This window comes from Archocentrus centrarchus, unplaced genomic scaffold (genome assembly GCF_007364275.1).
Source record: "Archocentrus centrarchus isolate MPI-CPG fArcCen1 unplaced genomic scaffold, fArcCen1 scaffold_107_ctg1, whole genome shotgun sequence".
Lineage (NCBI taxonomy): Eukaryota > Metazoa > Chordata > Actinopteri > Cichliformes > Cichlidae > Archocentrus > Archocentrus centrarchus.
Window position 1 is genome coordinate 137,597 of NW_022060153.1, and position 20,321 is coordinate 157,917.

At 42.3% G+C, this 20,321-nt stretch overlaps 1 protein-coding gene across 1 annotated transcript in view; it reads right to left on the minus strand.

The window, feature by feature from the left end:
- The window catches only part of LOC115775352 (GTPase IMAP family member 8-like), a 102,731-nt gene extending 84,007 nt beyond the window's left edge, over positions 1 to 18,724 (minus strand). Inside the window, exons 1-3 of the mRNA XM_030722886.1 lie at positions 18,585 to 18,724; positions 15,226 to 15,820; positions 3,634 to 3,638 (exon numbers count right to left, since the gene is read on the minus strand). Coding sequence (XP_030578746.1) covers positions 3,634 to 3,638; positions 15,226 to 15,820; positions 18,585 to 18,609 — 625 coding nt within the window. The 5' untranslated portion in view covers positions 18,610 to 18,724. The remainder of the gene's footprint in view (positions 1 to 3,633; positions 3,639 to 15,225; positions 15,821 to 18,584) is intronic.
- Between the last annotated feature and the right edge of the window lie 1,597 nt (positions 18,725 to 20,321).

A 20,321-nucleotide genomic window follows, 5' to 3' on the forward strand; every position in this document is an offset into this window, starting at 1 on the left:
TATTAACTCCACTTGATGAATCCAATATTTTTAACTTCCGTGGCTGAAAAATGAAGCCAACAAACTGCAGTTCCTCTAATGTCCACTTGAGGCTCTAAAAGTGAGTCTGTCCCCATAAACTCCAAAGTTAAAATGTCCAAATAAACATGTTTACAGCCTGGAAAAGCAGCACTGGACTCTGGTCCTTATTTCCCCCTGTGGAACTGACCAAGGCTTAAAATTAGAGATTACACTTGATTAACATGGACTCTAACACAGGTGGTTTAAGGTAATGCAATGTAATTACAATTATCTGACAGAATGTGCAGCTAATTGTATAACAGATCATCCAAGAAGTCTGGAGCTCCAGTTTGGTGAGTGAAATACTAAGATTTTATTTGGATTTAACTTTATCTAAGCATTAATCTCCGGGTTATCGGACTCTGTGATGCTCCCATACAGTCTATGGATGGATGCATCGCTGCAACTCCACCATCGGTCCAAGTGGTCACTTCTTTCTCCAAAAACAAACAAACTGGTGGCAGCCATAGAGTTTGTGACATCTTCACCATGGTGTGCATGTATTTTGAGTTGTGACCAAGGCGACATTGACACTGAACACAAAGTTGATCAGCTGATCCTTGAGCTCAATCAAACATGATGTTCGAAAGAAATCGAGACTACAGTGAGAACCACAGGTTCCAGCTCGATGTTGTGAGTCTGTAAGAGCGTCTGTAATGAACCAGCATCAGCTGAGCAGCTGTGATCACAGCTTGTCCTGTGCCTTCGGTTCACCTGAACGCTCATCTCTGATGATGCCACTGCTGATCGAGCTCTGCTTTAATAAATTACAGCTAGTTTAGTGACAGGCTGGTATGCTCATAATACAGCCACAGCTAAGGGGTAACTCTCCCAGAGTTAAAGTGATTTAAATGTATTTAGCTGAAATTATGATGCAATGACACTGTGCCCCTTCATGTTAGCTACACTAGAATACGCGGGGTAACAATTAGCTTTTACAGGAGTAGAAGTAGTTTTAAGTGGTGCATCAGCACCTTTAAGTAGCTCTAACTTGTGGGTATGTTACAGGAAAAGAGACACAAATTAAGTGAAATTAATTTGAAGTAGATGTGTAACTTCTGTCTATAATAAACCCAGTTTGGCCACTTCACACATATAAAGGAGGGAAAAAAATTGTGTCTTACTGTAAATATCTGAATTGGACATTTCTTCAAATTCAAAGTAATAATTAATGAGCAATGACTCTAAGAGTCATTACTCATTAATTAAGTTACTTTTTACTTTCAAGATGTTTGGTTTTCAACTTGTCTTTGAACAGATTTGGTTACAGACTCTTTCCACCTCCCACAGGTGAGGTTTGAGTTCTATTATTGTGCCAAAATAATTAATTAAAAGTTAATATGACTGACCTTTTGGTCATGATAAATGTGTAAATCTCAAATTAGCAGAAAAAAACAGTCTCAGCCCAGTGGTTATAGTCAAATGCCTTATTTAATGTGCAGTTTCACATTTAGAGTAACAGACGTCCCGAAAAAAAAAATCCACGTTATTACAGAAGTGTTGAGGAAGAAAAATGAAGGAGAGGGAGACTCCAATAAAAACAATAAGTAAGTTCTGTCTGGGATGCTTTCACTTTCCTTTAATGAATTGCTGTCACTTTAAACTCAGTTATCAGAGGTAAAAAAAAAAAAAAAATGTTTAAAATGCAGAACGACAAACACGCTTTAAAGCTGAACTTCTCCATCTCTTCCTCTGCTCTATGAGGGGACGGTCGCATTCTATCCTGCCCCCTGCCTCCAACATCTCTCCTGCTTGCTGTAGAGTGTCTTTTACACACTGTCCGAATAAGAATAAGATTAAGAAGCAACATGGATCTGGCAAACTGGGCCCTAAACACCACTGATCGAATTTTCTCCACTGATGAGAGCGGGGGGAAGGGAGGAAAGGGGAGCCTGAGTGTCCGAGTGGAACTGGAACTGACCCGTCAGCTACGTCATCGATTCTTGGAGCTTGTGGAGACCTGTGTGCCTCTCAGCTCTGGAGGTTGAGGACATGGAAGACGTTTACATATTCGGCTACTTGGAAACAGGATCTCTTCAGTTTGGGCTCAGAGGATACCTGATTTACCAGGAAATTATGAAAATCTGGGCAGCAGTTCGACATCTGCCGAGGCTGCAGACCCAGGTGGATGGCTGTGCAGAGCCGTACAGACCAGACTCAAAGCCTGTTGGACCTGAGCCGTAAAGCGGACTATAGTCCAGCTGAGAACGTGCTCGCAGGCGAGAAGGATTAGATCTGGAGATAAGGTTTGATTCCTGCACAGCGAGGACGGTAACTAATGAATTTGGATTACTGGATTTACTGAATGGGTTCCCCAGTGAAGCTGAAGGCTGCAGGAAAAAACACAAGCACCCTGTTCCAAAACAACATCTCCATTATCAGGAATTCGGCTCCCCAGCCGGCCTTGGGCTGATAATCATATCTCTCCAGGACAATGTGTGATGGTCGCTCGTCCCCTCAGCCCTCTCTGTGATTTGTGTGAGCTGGATCTGGTGTACCACGGTCACTGATGAACTTGCATCACTGTCAGCGAACTGTTTTGGCTAGGAGCTGGCATCGGGCTCCACAATGCTATGACCCTCTCGTCTCCGTCTGCATTCCACCCCCCCTTCACCAAATCAGACAATAAATGAGACAAATCTGAACAACTCTGTACAAGTCTTCAGTCTTTAAATGTTTGTTCTCGTCATGGAGGAATTCAAAGAATGCAGAAAATGCAAAGTGTAGGTGGCAGCTTCCAGTACAGCAGCCAGAGACTCAGACATACAGGGTATGCCAAAGTGGGCACCGCCCCCTGTGAGAAATCAGCTGTTACATTAAGCATGCTGGTGTAATGATATGAATATGTTTCCAAGGTCAATAAAAAGGGATCAGAGATGAACTTCTGACCTGTTAAAGCTGTTAAGCTGCATTGAATTACACTGACCTAAAAATGACTTACAGTTTGTCACTTCTTAACTTAAAAAGAAAAATATAAACAAACTCTGTTTGACTCACCTGTAGATCCATAAATCATAAGCAGGAGCACTATGAGAGAATCCATCTGTGACAGGAGGGTGGAGAGTGAAGTAGATGCAGCCTGACCTGAACTGAAAGTTTGGTTTCACTTCTCAGCTCTTATGTGACCATGAAGGGAGGGAGAGAGAATTCCCCCATCCCTCAACTCCAATTCAATAAATGCAGGACTATGAAAAAGTTTTTCTCTGATTAGATGAATATCGAATCAGTCCTGTGCGTTCAACAAATAACATTTGGCCTACAAATGCATCAAACTACAGTTATCACATGGACAGTATCTCAGCTCAACATGCAGCAACGCAGCAGCAAAATCACATGACGGCAAAATATTACACTGACACTAAATGATCGTCAGCGCCTTGATTTTGATTCGGTTCTGCAGCATTTTCCCGAATGTGTTTCCAGCATCAGTAATTCGATAAACTCCTTCAGCATTTACAGGAAATCAGCGCGCTTCTCAGAAATGATGCAAGAGTTTGTTAAGCGTATGTTTAACCAGCAGATGGCAGCAGAAGCTCAGAATATGATAAATATTTAGTGCAAAGTATAAAGTACTGAAGCTGCAGCAGTGACTGCATCCATCTGTAAACAGTCTGAAAAAGCAGCACAGAGACATAAGCGGAAGTTTTTAAATACCGTCTGTGGCTGGACTTTTAGGGAGTTTTGGAGCAACCGAAAGCAAAAGAAGAAGAAGAAAAAATAACTGTGGGTCGGAGTTCCCCGAACTGTTCACCTCCAGTGAGCCCTGACAGACCACGTGGTCCACTTAAAGGCATGTTTACATAATAAATATGAATTAACCTCATGCATTAGTTAAAGCTCACCTGCAGAAACACTCAGTCAGTCCATGTTTCCGCTTCCATTTAATCCCCATTGTTCTGCTGATCCGACTCTTCAAAGTTTCCTGAAACTCCAAAGAATACTGGGATTTCCCGCAGATAACAGTATCGGAGTTTAAAAAGCCCGACCTGATAAAAGTGAAAGGTTTTTTTCTTGAAATAAAGCTGAAAGTTCCCGAGTTTGATCTCAGGTGCATAGGCTGATCAGCGATGAGATGACTGATTGTTGCTTGAAGAAGCGGAAAAGCAGAATGAGGGTGGGACCAACACCATAACAGATAAAACCAGTGGTATTAAACACGAGGCCCGGGGACCACACCCAGCCCACCGAAGGATCCATTTCAGCCCAATGGGAGTGAAGTGCAACTTTTTATTTTGTGTGACTCTGCTGCTCTACGTGTTATTTATTTATCTATTATTTATTTAAATGATTTTTTTTCTTTTTTGGGGGGGTTCCAAAGAACCACTGATGTACAGACTGGAGAATATCTGCTTAACACTGGATTGTGCTACAGTGAGGGTGCATGAGGGTCAGGTATGGTTTCTGTGAAAGGAACAAAGAAAAATCACAATATAAAAAAGACTAAAAGTCAACATAACACCTACAGCTTAATCAATGAGCTGCATCATCCTGTGCTGTCCAACAATACAAAGATATGTTCTAAAACAATTCTTAAATGTGCCACAAGATGGCAGTCCAACACAAAGGTGAAATTCTCTCTGCAGGCAGTCAGATCTGCACTGAGCCTCTGTACAGGAATATGGCTCCATAACTCCTATTTTAAACTTAAAATCAAACCCATATGCACACACAACTAAAGGATGGGGGGGTAACCTTTATTTATGACTCACACCAGTCAGATAGGCTGCAACCCATGGGCTGCTGGGTAATGTAGTACCAATGAGATAACAGGAACTTTTCTTGCTGAGTGATTAAAGTGAGCAGAGTTACTATATGGAAGAACTGAACAGGGGCATTTTTTTCTTTTTTAACAACTAACTTGTAACAAAAACATAAAAAGCAACAAATCATGTCTGTAACATGAAGGCCGAAGATGGATCACTGGTATCGAAATTATAATTTTAACAGTACAACACACCAAACATCTTAAACACACTTCACAAACAAAAACACTGTTTAAAAGATCACCTGCTTGGTAACTTCTGTGTTTCACTGCTTCAGAAATGAGAGTAAAATTAAGGATAAATCTGAGAGAATCCATGAATGACGGGAGCAGAGAGAAGCAGCTTTGTCCAACTTAGTCCATCTGCAGCAATGACGCCAGCATGACTGAGGAGGGCGCTGTGCCTGTGCCAGTCAGAATTTAGGAAGCACCCTTGACGTGATTCTTCAGCTAGTATTAAAAACAGAAACTTACTTACTTTTAATGTAATAAAATTTAATCTTTTTTTTTCTTTTTTCCACCAGTGCAAAATTTTAGCAGTAAAGTATCAAAAAGAATCATACAAACATTATTTTCTAAGGTTTTCAGCTTCAAATTTACTGGAGAGGCAGAGAATCCTGATAAAGACTCAAGAATGGTTAATGCTTTTTACAGTGAACTGATGGTTTACAGTTTTTCTGGGTTTTAGTAACATTTCTACTCAGACTGATTCAAACAAATCTTCCACCATCATGCTGCAGGCAGAATAACGTTAATGTGTGCATTTATGTGGTTAACTTTATTAACAGGGACATAATCAGGACCTGACCGTATGATGCTTCACGTTCTCCCACACCCAGCTGTTCCACACAGATGTCAAATTTCTACAGCAAATGTATTTTTCCATAAAGCAGCCTCCTCTCTGGGTGAATGCTGTGCTCTATCACCAAAATAATGAGAGAAAGATTAAGAACAAAGCTAACCTATAAAACAGCGCTGCCCTGTCCGGTCGCCCCTTTCTTTCAGCTTCAACCTCTTACGTAGTTTACAAGCTTCCCTTCAATAAACACAGAACTATAAAAATCTACAGTTTTCTGTGTAAATGTTAAGTTTATTTCACTCTTAAAACACCTCTCACCCTCAAAGTGTTTATGCTTGAGTAAGATAAGATAAGATAAGATAGTTTTATTTGTCACATGCACAGTTATACACAGTACAATGCACAGTGAAATGTATTTTGTACCTGCAACCTTATACACACACATATAAATAAGAAGAATAAAAATAAAAAAAGTAATTCACACTATACACTATACTCTATATACTATACACTACACACTTTTTAAATTATAATATTTACACTGTGCAATAATGGTCCAGTTAGGGCTCAGAGTTGAGCAGACGGATGGCTTGTGGGTAAAAACTCTTCTTCAACCTTTCAGTCTTAGTCGTCAGGCAGCGGTAACGCCGGCCTGATGGGAGCAGGGAGAAGAGAGAGTGTCCGGGGTGGCTGGGCTGTTTTAGGATCTTCATGGCCCTCAGCCTGCACTGCTTGGTGTAAATGTCCTGCAGGTTGGGGAGGGTGGTTCTGATGGTCCGTTCAGCTGAACGAACCACCCTTTTTAGGGCCATGAAGTCCTGCTTGGTGCAGTTTCCCATCCAGGTGGTGATGCTCCCACGCATGATGCTCTCAATGGTGCAGGTGTAAAAGTTCCTGAGCACCTTGAGTGGGAGCTTGAAGTCTCTCAGCCGCCTGAGGAGGTAGAGACGCTGTCTGGCCTTCTTCACAGTGATGTTTATGTGATGAGTCCAGGACAGGTCCTGTGAGATGGTCACTCCCAGGTATTTGAAGGTGTCCACTCTTTCCACCTCAGCACCACTGATGACAAGTGGATGGTAGTCCCTCTGCTGCTTCCTGCTGAAGTCCACGATCAGTTCCTTTGTTTTGCTGACGTTGAGCAGGAGGTGGTTCTCCTGGCACCAGTTCTCCAGGCGGGAGACCTCTCTCCTGTAGGCTGTCTCCTCATTGTGAGAGATTAGTCCCACAACAGCAGTGTCGTCAGCAAACTTGATGATGACGTTGGACTCTGACGTGGCCTCGCAGTCATGGGTGTACAGTGAGTACAGCAGAGGGCTGAGCACACAGCCTTGGGGGGATCCAGTGCTGAGGGTGAGGGAGGATGAGGTGAGGTGACCCACTCGTACCACCTGTGGTCTGCTGGTCAGGAAGCTGTGAACCCACCTGCACAGGGATGGGCCCAGGCCCAGGTCCAGCAGCTTAGAGCCCAGCCTGGAGGGAACTATGGTGTTGAATGCTGAGCTGTAATCTACAAACAGCACTCTCACATAGTTCCCCTTACCAGTGTCTATGTGTGAAAGGGTCTTGTGGAGGAGGAAGGATATGGCGTCATCTGTGGATCTGTCTGGCCGGTATGCAAACTGTGTAGTGGGGGGTGGTGGGCAGTGAGGAGGTGATGAATGTCTTGATGAGTCTCTCAAAACACTTCATCACCACAGAGGTGAGTGCTATGGGCCTGAAGTCATTGGGGCTGCTGGGGTGTGGTTTCTTTGGGACAGGGACTATGATGGACTTTTAAAGCAGGTGGGAATCACACACAGTTTCAGTGAGAGGTTGAATATCAGTGTAAACACAGGTGCCAGCTGGTCAGCGCAGGTCTTAAGGACATCCGCTAATACCGTCTGGTCCAGCCGCTTTCCTGGTGTTTACACGTCTAAACGCCCTCCTCACGTCGCGCTCCGTCACAGTGAGTGTCTCCGCCCCTCCGGCCGGGAGCGCAGCGGGCTGTCGGCTTCCCGACTCAAAGCGCGCAAAGAAGATGTTGAGTTCATCAGCCAGAGAAGCGTCGGCACTCACCGGGTGTGTGTGGTGCTTTGTAGTCCGTGATGGTGCGTAGTCCCTGCCACAGTCCCCTGGGGTCAGACTGTTGTAGTTGCTGTTCCAGTCTGCGGCCGTAGCGATGTTGTTTAGCCTCTTTCACCGCTCTGCGGACGTTGTATGATGCAACCTTGTAGTCCTCCATGTTCCCAGAGGCGAGGCCGGAGTTGTAGGCAACGGTGCGGGACCTCAGGGCGTCGCGGACAGATTTATCCACCCACGGCTTCTGGTTGGGAAAAGTCCTGATGGTCCTCCTAAGTGAAGTGTCTTCAACAACTTTCCCAATAAATCCCACAACAGTTTCCGTAAACTCTTCGATGTCTCCGCCCGCGCTGCTGTGAAACATGTCCCAGTCGGTTGAATCCAACGCACCCTGCAGAGCGGCCTCTGTTTGATCAGACCACCGTGTCACTTCTCTCACAGCAGGGGGTTCCTGCCTGAGCCGTTGTTTGTATTTCGGCATGAGAAGGACAGCGGTGTGGTCAGACTTCCCAAAAGGCGGAAGAGGCTTTGCTTTGTAGCCATCTTTGAATGCAGAGTAGCAGTGGTCTAGGGTCCTCTCTCCTCTGGTGGGGCAGTCGATTGTGTTGAATCAACTCCGGTATCAGCTTTTTCAAGTTTTGCACTGTTAAAGTCCCCGGCTACGATGAGAGCCGCATCACGCTGGTTAGCCTGATAGGTGGAAATAGCCTCATGTAGCTCGGATAGTGCAGTGTTTGTGTCCGCCTGAGGTGGGATATAGACGGCGCTGAAGATGACCGACGTAAACTCGCGGGGCAGGTAGTGGGGACGGCATTTCAGGGTTAGGAGCTCCAGGTTAGGTGAACATGATTGTTTCAGAGGGACAACATTCCTACTGTCACACCAGTTGTTATTAATCATTAGGCACACACCTCCTCCTCTTGATTTTCCAGGACTCACTCATTCTGTCCGTGCGATGAACACTGAAGAACTCCGACGGCTGTACGGCGTGGTCCGGTATGAGGGGAGTCAGCCATGTCTCCGTTGAGACAGATGATGTTGCAGTCCCTTATGTCCCTCTGAACTGTATCCTGGCCCTGAGTTCGTCCAGCTTGTTATCCAGTGACTGGACATTAGCCAACAGGATGCTCGGCAGTGGCGTTTGGTGCGCTCTGCTCCTCAGCCTCTCTCTTACGCCGGCTCTTTTCCCTCGGGCCTTGTCCGTGACCTGGTCCGTCCTTTGTTTTGAGCTGCCCACTGGAAACGCAGTATATCTCCCGATGGCCAAGTCGGGTCCGGGAGAAAAAGGTGTCAGAATACAGCCAGAGTGCTGTATTCTGATATTAAAAAGAGTCTGTCTGTCATACGTTATATGACACAGAGCAGGCGGAATTATAAATTCCAAAATTAGAGCTAAACCTAATATACAAACAAAGCGTAGGAGCAGGTACGACGGCTGCTGACCTCACCGGCGCCATCTTGGATAATTTACATATCAGTCCTGTGTATTTGGGGCTCATAGATGGGGCTTTATGGGGCTTTATAACAATCAGTTAAAGGACTTCTCTTTCTTTTCTTCTTTCTTTCTGTTTTTTTTTCTCTCTTGTTTTTACTTTTAATAACAGGTAATAAAACTAACAAAGGTCCCCAGGGAAAAACAAACGTCTCTCTGGTGAAGGCTCATAGCTTTTAACAATAAGGGCGGCTCATGTATTGTGTATTCTATTATAAGTAATAACATAACGTTTATAAACCTTTATTTCCAATCACCGTCCAGCAGCAATTATCAAAAAGGTTCAACAAAATGTTCAGACACATATACCACACACACACACACACACACACACACACACACACACACACAGCTCCTACTGACTGGACAAAGGAGGGGGCCACCACATACACACAAAGTTGGGGTACTGCCTCACACACTTACACAAAAATCACTCCATTCACATAGACATATGCATACACACACCCATTTGGTCTTTTCTCTGCACACACACCTCACTTACACATAAACTCAAGCACACAAACACTGAAAGACAAAATCCCTTTAGCTCACACACACAGGAAAGGGCACAGGGGATGACACACCCTTAAACACACTCACGGGCCGGCACACACAGACATAAAGAACAAACAACGTCTCTTCTCACACAAACAAATTTAGACTTACACACAAAAGCGAGGAAAGTCAGGTGGGGTCTCCCCTCTCAAAAAAAAGGAAGAGTCCATTTCCACACACACACACACACATCTTGCTCTACACGAAACAAACACACAGACTAGTCGACCTTTACTTCTCTTCATTACTAATGCTGCTTCTTCTCATCTATCTATCAACATCTTAATTTATGCAAAATTCATATAGAAGGTTATATCATACACAACTCGTCAGCAGTGTCAATGAAAGAAAACATTTCTATTGTTTAATCAGGATTTAGGCCTGCCTAACGCAGCTCCTTATAGGAGGCTCAACCCAATTATGCGGCTGTTTCTCTCAACACTTACATATCTGTTGCATATGCTCTTTTCCTTTACTTATCCCTTCTTTTATTCTCTGTAAACTCTCTCCTGGCCAGGCTATACGCTTACCACTTCTAGATCCACTACTTAATCAAGCTTTATTTTTCATGGTATAGTAAGAAAAAACACATGACTGAGATTACCCCAAGAAACACAAACACCATAAACCCCACACACGGGGTCTTTGCAGTGTGATACAGCTCAAACGGGAAAACAGCCGCACTCAAATAAGGAGGTAATCACTCACCCCCTCGCTGGCGTTTGGACACAGAGCTGAAACGCTTAGTCTTCAGGCACCACTGCAGTATCACAATTTCTCTCAGTTCGTGAACTCCAGAACTTGTGTCTTTGATGGATGTGTTCTTGAAGAAAAAATGCTCGCTGACAAAGTCTCAATGCATATACAAAAATTTATTGCAAAAAAACAGACAATGTCAAAACAGATGCTTTTTCCTTAGCTACCAGGGAGAGGAGGCCCAATCTTCCTAACTCAGTTCAGAAAAGAGATCACAAAGGTTACATAGTGTTGGCAAAACCCCCACATTCCTAACTTACCATATATGGCTATAAAAAAACATCTTCAACCTATAACCTATAGCTGGACATATGGTCAGTTCCTTATATGGAAAGCAAGAGAGCCGACAAGGGGCCCTTTGTGCTGATGTCAAACCTTTATGTTAAATTCAAGTTACCATTTTTGCATGAAATCAATACAGGCCTTAAGGATGAAACCATACATACGTATATAGATAGTTACATGGCAGTATAGACACCACATATTTGCCCCCTTCAACTCTGAATCCAATAAAAGCCAGTATGATCCTCTGCAGAGGTAACAATCAGAAACAAAGCAGCAGTATTCAATGTGTGGAGGAGAGAAGAACTTAAAATGTTTTTACTCTTATTTATTTTCATGTTATTTTCCACAGACTGTTCGCCTCACAACGAGAGTGTGAGTGTTCCTAATGCGTGGACAGTGATATAATTGTGTGCAGGTATCTTTTGCTGTTGTGTGGGTGTTTTCCTGAATATTGTTTATGTATACACTGTGTTTATGCTCTTTATTTACAATGTACAAAAATGTTGTCCAGCTTCTTGTTAAACCTACAGACGGTCCGCCGCAGCTTCCGCTACAGTCAGCCTCACGTTCAGGAAAAGGCGGCAGCCATTAAAAATCCTGCCCGGTGTCGTGCAAGAAGGAAGCAGGTAAGACGTACTGGATTGTTTTGTTGGTCTGCTGTATTTGTGTAGTTAGCTTGTAAATGCAGTTTTATTTTTGGAAAATATTACTTATTGTTTTTTTAACTTTATATAAAATCTGGCTTCTTTTGAACAACCCAAAATGTCAAAAAAAAGGTGATGCAGTGAAGGTGAAAATAATTAACATTGAATGTTTATAGTTTCAGCAGCTGTAACATTTTGGGACCTAAAAGATAAAAAGTGTATAATCAGTTTAAAGGTGCCTCAAGGGTTAATGACCAAAATCAATGAAGTACTTTTATCAGTGTTACATTTTTTCAAAGTACTTGTTCATTTGTCTTTTATTCACAGGATGCAGGAGTTGGTACTTTGTCACATAACCATTGTTTTTGATGACAAAGATGGGCTGATATTAAAATTTTTTCCTTTTTTTTTTGCATTCAGGGTCTTATCTGCTATGTGTGCATTCAAAGTCAAGAGACTCAAACTTTCAGTGTAGTTTCCGTGATTTTTCACAATATTTCATACAGTTTCATAATGACTTAATGTGTGCTCAGTGTCAACAGCTGCTGGAGGCGAGGACGAGTGTCCTGGCAGTGAAGGAGGTTACCTTCTGGGACGGTGTCACCACTGACCTCATGTTGGATGAGGAGGATGGCGTCTCAGAGGGCGTGTCGGGCTGGATTAAGACCCCCAAGCTTCCCCAGCCAGGAGCTCAGTGACCTCTGAGCCAAACTGCAAGACAGACTAGAAGCTCACCCTAAATATAACACTGTGCACCATAAGTGTTTGTATGCTGGACCATGCTCTGAGAGAAAGCCACCACCACATGGCCCAGAAGTAGCAAAGCATTATATGTCATAATGTTTTTGTTTTCTTTATATATATATATATAGATAATATGATGTGTGTATGTGCATATTGCTTTGTAAATAAAAAAAAAAGATTCAAACTTGTGCCTCACAATTTGTTTCTCTTAATTGAATTCCTTTTAGTTGAGGTTATTAGCATGGCATGAATACAACATAACATACAAGGTATATCACAGAAATAATAATTAAAGATAATTTTTATTACTGGGTTATTATTTATTAGGGAGGGGCTTACCCAGGCCTGTCTTTATAAAGGCCAATAAGGGACAGATCCACCAACCAATCACATGTGAGTGCTGAATTGTGATGGCATTTTTTTCATCCACTGACAGAGAAGCCACGTGGGTCTGTTGCCGCTGCTTCGGCTTGCAGTGCTGCTATTCATATGTAAAGTAGTCAACGCCTGCCGGCTCCCCCCGTACCTTTACCCCCCGCTGCTTCTGGTGGAACGTAAACGACCATATCCGTCTCAGGCGAACGAAAACGCGCATCCCCGTATGCTGCTGTTTACTAGCGGCGCCCGCGTCAGTATACGGGGACGAATATGCTTCTTTTCGTGCAGTGTACTTTTATCAATGTTAAATTTTTTCAAAGTACTTGTTCATTTGTCTTTTATTCACAGGATGCACAGGAGTTGGTACTTTGTCAGATAACCATTGTTTTTGGTGACAAAGATGGGCTGATATTAAATTTATTTATTTTAATTTATTATTTTTTTTGCATTCAGGGTCTTATCTGCTGTGTGTGCATTCAAAAACTTATTGGAGGGGAACTTTTTTGTTTTAGGTTGACCTTTGACCCATGCACTAATACGGACACGTTTTTGAGAGTTAGGTTGTCCATGTTTTCTACAGTCACTGCATACTAACAGTTGCAGAGGAGATTGTTGCTTCACTCTATACTTTTGTTTATTTTCTGTTTCTAAGGCTGCTCACAGTAATAAATAACAGTCAGCTTCAGTCACCATAAACTTGTAGTTATTTATTTATTATTTATCCATCTATTCTGGTGTTTATACTTCCTGTTTTACACACACACACAGCAGGAAGTATGAGTCCATAAACTTACAATAAGTCATCAGGATTCATGACATTACCTGTGTTAAAGACATCAGAGGTCTGCAGAGATATTTTCAGTTTCAGTTCTATACAGTTATATGTCTGTGATATTTGAAGATGTCTGTGATTAAACTCTGGTTACAAAAGACATTTTATAAAATGTGCAAAAACACATACACACAGACACACACAGACACACACACACACAAACCACACTTTCTTGCCATTATGGAGTTGATGATGACGAATATCTGACTCCCAATCTGTCTGATTTTTCTAAAGAACCAGGAACTCTTGAGAGAGCTGTACCACGCTGCCTGTGACGTCCTCTTGTAGTGTCCTCCCTTACAGACGGAGTCTATTTTGTCCAGCAGCTCCTGGACCTGACTCCTGTCTTCTATCTTTCTGTTGTTGAACACATGGTACACACCGCTGCAGTTCCTCAGCAGCTCCTGCAGGTTCTCGTCCTCTCTGATGAACTGCTCCATGTCGGTGTTTTCCAGTCGGTCTCCATAGGTGAACAGGACCATTGTGTGTTTGGAGATTTCAGCATTAAACATCTCCTGCAGAGTTTTCAGCCCTTCTTGTTCTTGTTCTGTGAATCTTCCAAGCTGAAGGATGAGCAGGAAGACGTGAGGACCTGGAGAGCTCAGCTCGTCTGCTTTTTCCAGCTCTGCTTTTACCTCTTCTGCAGTCAGTCGGGTGCTGAAGAGTCCGGGGGTGTCGACCACAGAGACTCTGCGACCCAGAACATCAGCTTCTATCTTCTTACTGCTCAGAGTCAGAGGACTGGAGCTGATCTTAGAGTCAAAAACCTTCTTTCCCAGGATGGTGTTTCCTGCTGAACTCTTCCCCACTTTCTCCTGGCCCACCAGCACCACCCTCAGGTCTGAACCTGAACCTGCAATCAACACAGGACATCAGGTGGAGGCAGACTGAGCTTCAGTGCTCACACAGCAACATGAACCACATTCACACAATCAGCAGAACAAATAAGACAAACAGGAAGATGCTGAAGAATGAAGGTCAGACTCTCATTTAGTTATGTTTATATTTATTATCATATCAGAGCAAAGATTAAATCCAGAGCAAACATGAAGCAAACATCTCTTTAATGTCACAGTCTGATCAACAAACATCTCAGTGAATGTTCTGCTCTAAAAAAGCTTCATTCCAGTTTCTCCTCTGACTGATTAAAGTGAGTCCAGACACGTTCCATCAAAACTTATATTCAATATGGAAAAGGCAAAAAAAAAAAAATTTAAATCAGAATATCAAATGCAGCCATCCTCCTGCAGCTACTACAACCAGCTCCCTCCAGACCAGAATCTGGGCTCCTCTGAAAGGACCTCCTATGAACACAGAGCCCAGAGTAGATGCAGGGCTACAGTTTCCTCTCATATCTTGAAGATACTAATAAGCTCAATGATTGTAATATATCAATACACACAGTTTTAATCACATGGTTAACAGTCAGTACAGATGTGTGAAATCCAGCTGCTAAAATGAAAAGAAAGAGCAATAATTATGTATTCAATGAAAGAAAAGCAAAAAGAATGATGGTTAAATAAAAGCCACACACATCTTCATTTATCATGTTGACGTGACTTTAGTGAGCTCCAGCTGATTATTAATTAACTCACTCACTGTATATTGCACACTTTCTTTTTCACTACCACAGCTGCAGCTCCCACAAGAAGACCGACAGCAGCTCCTGCTGCAGCACCCAATGGACCAGCCACAGATCCAATAGCTGCTCCAACAGCAACTTCAACAATGGCTAGAATTCCCTGAATAAACCTGTTGTTTCTCTCTGCTTGTCTTCTTGCTTCTTGACGCTGCATCTGTGGATTTTCTGCCATCAGCTGCTCGATCTTTTCTCTTATGGCTCTCTCAGCCTCCTGGAACATCTCATTGGTGTAGCAACTTCCTCCATTTTCCTGAACCATGGAGCTGATCTTCATCAGCAGCTCTCTGACCTGTGATGGATCATTGGCCTTGTTGTTAAACACATGGTATCCTCCATGACACTGACCGATGAAGTCACTGAGATCTGGATTTCCATTGATTAGTTCTTCCATGGTGATTCCTTCTTCTTCCAGCTGATCTCCATGAGTGAACAGGGCTATAGTGTAATCTGCTGAAACTTCTCCAAAGATCTCCTGAATGATTTTCACAGTTTCTTGCTCTTCTTTGGTGAATCTGGTTGGCTGCAACACAACCAGAAACACATGAGGACCAGGAGCAATAAAGCAGATGCACTTGGCCATCTCTCTTGTCACCTCCTCTTGATTTTTTCTGGTGTCATACAGACCTGGAGTATCAACTACAGCCAGGATCTGACCTTCAAACTGACCTGTTTCCTTCTGACATTCTGATGTCACTGAGGAAGAAGACAGCCTAGCCATAAAAAATCTTTCCCCTAAGATGGTGTTTCCTACTGCACTTTTCCCAGTTCCAGTTTTCCCAATAACAGCAATCCTGAGATCTGGTTCTTCTTCATCTGTTGGAAAAAGATATTATTGATGTTACAGGTGGCTGGTTAGGTTAACTGATTTTGTGGGATTACTATTACCACATTATTTTAGTACATACAACTCTTAAACCACCAGCATGTTATTTTTTTATGTTACAGTGAAAAAACAGCAGTTTTGACTGTTGGGTTTTCTCTGTATTATTGTAGGGTCTTTACATACAATAAAAGCGCCTTGAGGTGACTGTTGTGATTTGGTGCTATATAAATAAAAATTGAATTGAATTCCCACAGTCCAAAGACATGCAGTTACTGGGGTGATTCTAAATTGCTCTTAGGTGTGAATGGTTGTCGGTCTCTCTGTGTTAGCCCTGAGACAGGCTGGTGACCTGTACAGGTGTACCCTGCCTCTATGACAGCTGGGATCTGGCTTCACTTACCCTCATCAAACAGGTTATGCAGTCACATAAATGTGGTCATCAACTCAATAAGTCAACCCAGGGTTCTCATGAATCTATGAGCACAAATGAAAGGGGTGGAGTTTGAAGCCTGTGACCAATCAGGCATAATCTACATTCTTCCTGGATCTGTGATCCAGCAGCCATTTGAGTTCAGTTCAAGTTTATTTATATAGTAAGAAATCACAATAATATTTGACTCAAGGTGCTTTATGTTGTAAGAAAAAGATCCAACAGTGCATGTGGAACGTGAAGGACGCATGCAGGAAGTGGAGGCTGAGTGTGTAAAGTTAAGGTGAGCTCATTTATTGCAGGCTAAAAGCTCCATTAAATATAAACAAAACACAAATGAGAACAAATGAATTTAAACAACTACACAGAGAATTACTGAAAGCTAGGGTAACTAGGCACTGGGAGATACCGGGATAGACGAATGACAAAGGATGGGGGACTAAGACAGGACGTACACAAAGGGATTGTTAGGGAGGTGGAGACACTCCAACAACTAAATTAGAAAGAACGAGGCAAAGAAGTAAAACCAAACAAAACACAAGAGACTGCCAAAATAAAACAGGAAATGACTAAACACAGCTGAAACACAGGACTCAAGACTGCAAAACCCCATAACAAACTTAGAATCACAGAGAGATTGTAAACAGAATTTCACAGTCCAAAAGAGAAAATGTTGGGGCACAGAGGGGGGGGGGGGGGGGGGGGGGGGGGTCAGGGTGCAGTGATAGGGTGAGGTTGGTGGATCAGGTGACTGGGCTGAGGATGAGTGTGCTGGAGAACAGAGAGGACATGGAGTACGAGTGGGTGGAAAAATCCAGCGCCATGGCAAGAAGCAAAGTGTAAAAAAAAAGGACAATAAATCCTTAAGTGAACACTGCATATTGTGCCTGTGAAGTGTGTGGGGACTGAGTGTGGACATTCTGTCACATACTGGTAAGAAGTTTCCATCTTCTCATCATGGGCATCAATGTCTTGGTAATTTTAGGCTTTTAATGATTTCTTTGAACTGTTCTTTTTCCAGGGTGGAATGATTATACAGTTTACATCTTTAACAACTTTAAAAACTAATAAATTGTAGCACAAGTTTTAATTTATTTGGGATTTTTTTCTAATCCACACTGGGTCAAAAGTATACATATAGGATCAAATATGTATGTAATGCACATATAGAGTAATATCTTGTTAGATGTCAATTCTGCCAGGAAGCGCAGTCAAAACCTTGATGCGACTCTTTTTTTGTGTGATTTGCAATATACAAATAAACCTGGAATGAAACTGAATTGAAAATATCCAGCAAGAATTATATCTGTTAATTAAGCTTGTTGACGCCCACCAAAGGTGCACTTTGTTTTAGTCACATTTCAGGGACATTTACTAAACACAGAGATCAGATAAGAAGTTCGAAGTTATATCTGTCAACATGTAATGCCTCAGTGAGCACTGACAGTTAATAGAGGTACCACCCACAACCACCACCAAGAACACTTCAGTCATGTTCTTGGAGTCAATGTGAAATATACATCTATGCAGTAAGATGACTGTTAAAAAGATGTGTGCATAATTCTAACTTATTAAGAACAAAATCAATTTTTTCTTAATAAATGTATATGCCAGCGTTGCAGTGGGTAGGCGCTTGCCTTGCAGCCGGAAGGTTGCTGGTTCCAGCCCCAGTCCCTGCGCTGTGTCCTTGGGCAAGACACTTAAACCACATTGCCTAACGGTAGCGCCGGTCTCTGGCTGAGTTATCTGGAACAATCATTTCATTGTGTGCCTTGTGTGCACAATGACAATGAGTTGAATCTAACATCTAAATACTGGATACATGGGTCACCTGAGCTGGGAGCTCCACCCAGTCGTCAGCCATCTTTGAATTTGGAGCATGCTGTGTTTGGTATAATGGCGGATCGAATACTCCACCCTGTGACGTCATTTCAACACTTTTGTACACGTACCCACAAACTTGAATTCATGTCCACACAGAAGGGAGGAGTTCATAGTCAAAGAAACTAGAGTTGTATTCATAAGACTTTGAACTGTCAGCTTTTAGATTCATACTCACATAAAAACAATCCTAATCTGCACAGAATGTTAGAATTATGCACACATCTTTTTGACAGTTATCTTACTCCATATACATCAGCTATCCCAGTTTGTCTGTAATCAGATTTCTTCATAATACAGAAAAAATTATTTATGCAGCACCTTTCATTCAAGTGTAAGGTTAAAGTTTGGGTGGCTCTTGAATGTTATTACTCTCTAAACAAAAATAACATTATAGAGAGAAAAAAAAACTAAAGAAGTATGAAAATTGCAAATGCACTTACTGAACTTAGTATATTTGGCAGACATGTTTGTTTCAGGGAGTCGATGGGTGAAGTATTGCTGCTGGTGTCTTGCTGCTGAATGGTTTAATTTTCATTTCAGCTCTGTGTTAATACTCTGCTTTTAGTCTCCTCCCTTTGAACGTCAATCAAATGAGTGCTTTGTATTTACGTGCACTGAGTTGACTTGGTGGGGGAGGCAGGAAAGAAAATGTCAAAACCTCTATCAGTGGAGCATGTTTTCAGCCTGCTAAACTTTTTGATAGAATTAATCAAATTAATGAATATAATAAAAAACAGAACTTCACCAAGAGAACTCAAAACACTGGGCCACCGGCCAAGGACATGTCAGTTTGAGCAGAAGACATACAGACATGAAGCCAAACTCTCCTAAATCTTTCTCTCTCTCACAGACTGTCCTGTCTGTCCATCGCTCTGTTTGCTGCTTCTCTACAATCAGCCCAGTAATTACTGCAAAACTTACATGACAGTCACCAATTCATGCAAAGAGAAACAGAAAGCTTGAAATGTGAAGACCCCTTTGTTTTATCAGTTTAAACTGGTTCAACAAGGTTTCAGTGATCCGTGAAGCTGTGTCCTGTTTGCATTGATGATGGTTTAACGTCAGACAGGTGTTCATGTTCTGACTTGGTTTGTGTGAAGAGCTTTTATTTATGGGAAAACACACACCTGTCGACGTATTAAAGCACTGTGTGTGTGAATGTGCAAAATGATTTCCAGCTAAGGACACACACAGGTTAAATATTTCTAGAAATTTGAAAAATTTAACATGGACTATATTTGAAGAGTGGACTACACAGTTTGATTGTATGAGTACTGTTTAAGGTTCTCCCCTAAACTACATCTGAAAAACTAAACTAATGAAAACCACAACTGAAACGTCATGCCAGTAACTCCCTCTCATACTAAACACAATAAACAAAGCTGTATGAACAGACAGATAGGTGATGCAGGTGAAGATCTTGTAGGAGTAGAGAAATGACAAGATGGCGGTTGTGTTACAGTGTGTGGAAGCTGGCCGTGTGGCTTGTGGAGGTATTGAGGACCCAAATACAGGATACAGGAGCAGGTGGAGGTATTAAACAAAACAAGCCTTTATTGTGGCTAAACTAACAATTACATAAACCAAAAGAAAAGAATAAAACTAAAGGAAACCTGAACTGGAAGGAACCTAAGGAAGACAAACACAGGGAGAAACACAGGAACAAAAATACAGCCACAAAGACAACAAGACTCTGACATGTGACCAGGACAAAACTCAGACAATAAATACACAGAGGAGATGAGGGGTAAGAAGAAACAGCTCTGGTAACAGGTGAAGAGAATAACACTAACGAGACTCAGGGAGGTAACACAAAACACAAGCACACAGGACAAAGAACTGTCAAAATAAAACAGGAAGTAACCCAACATGGTACATGCAGACTTGACACATAAGCAGACTGACACACAGAGGGAATCTAAACATGACTAAAGAGAACCCAACAACACCTAAGCTGACACCAGACAGGGAACAACTGAACACGGCAGACACAGACACCTGAGACACCTGAGACACAAACAATGAAGACAAACACCAGGAGACAAGAACACGGGGAGACAGATACAGGAGCATAAAGACACAGGAAGATGGGAACCCAGGAAAAATAAGAATAACCTATAATTAACAAAAAAACAAAAACAATACAAAAATACAACAACTGAAAAATTAGACTGTAA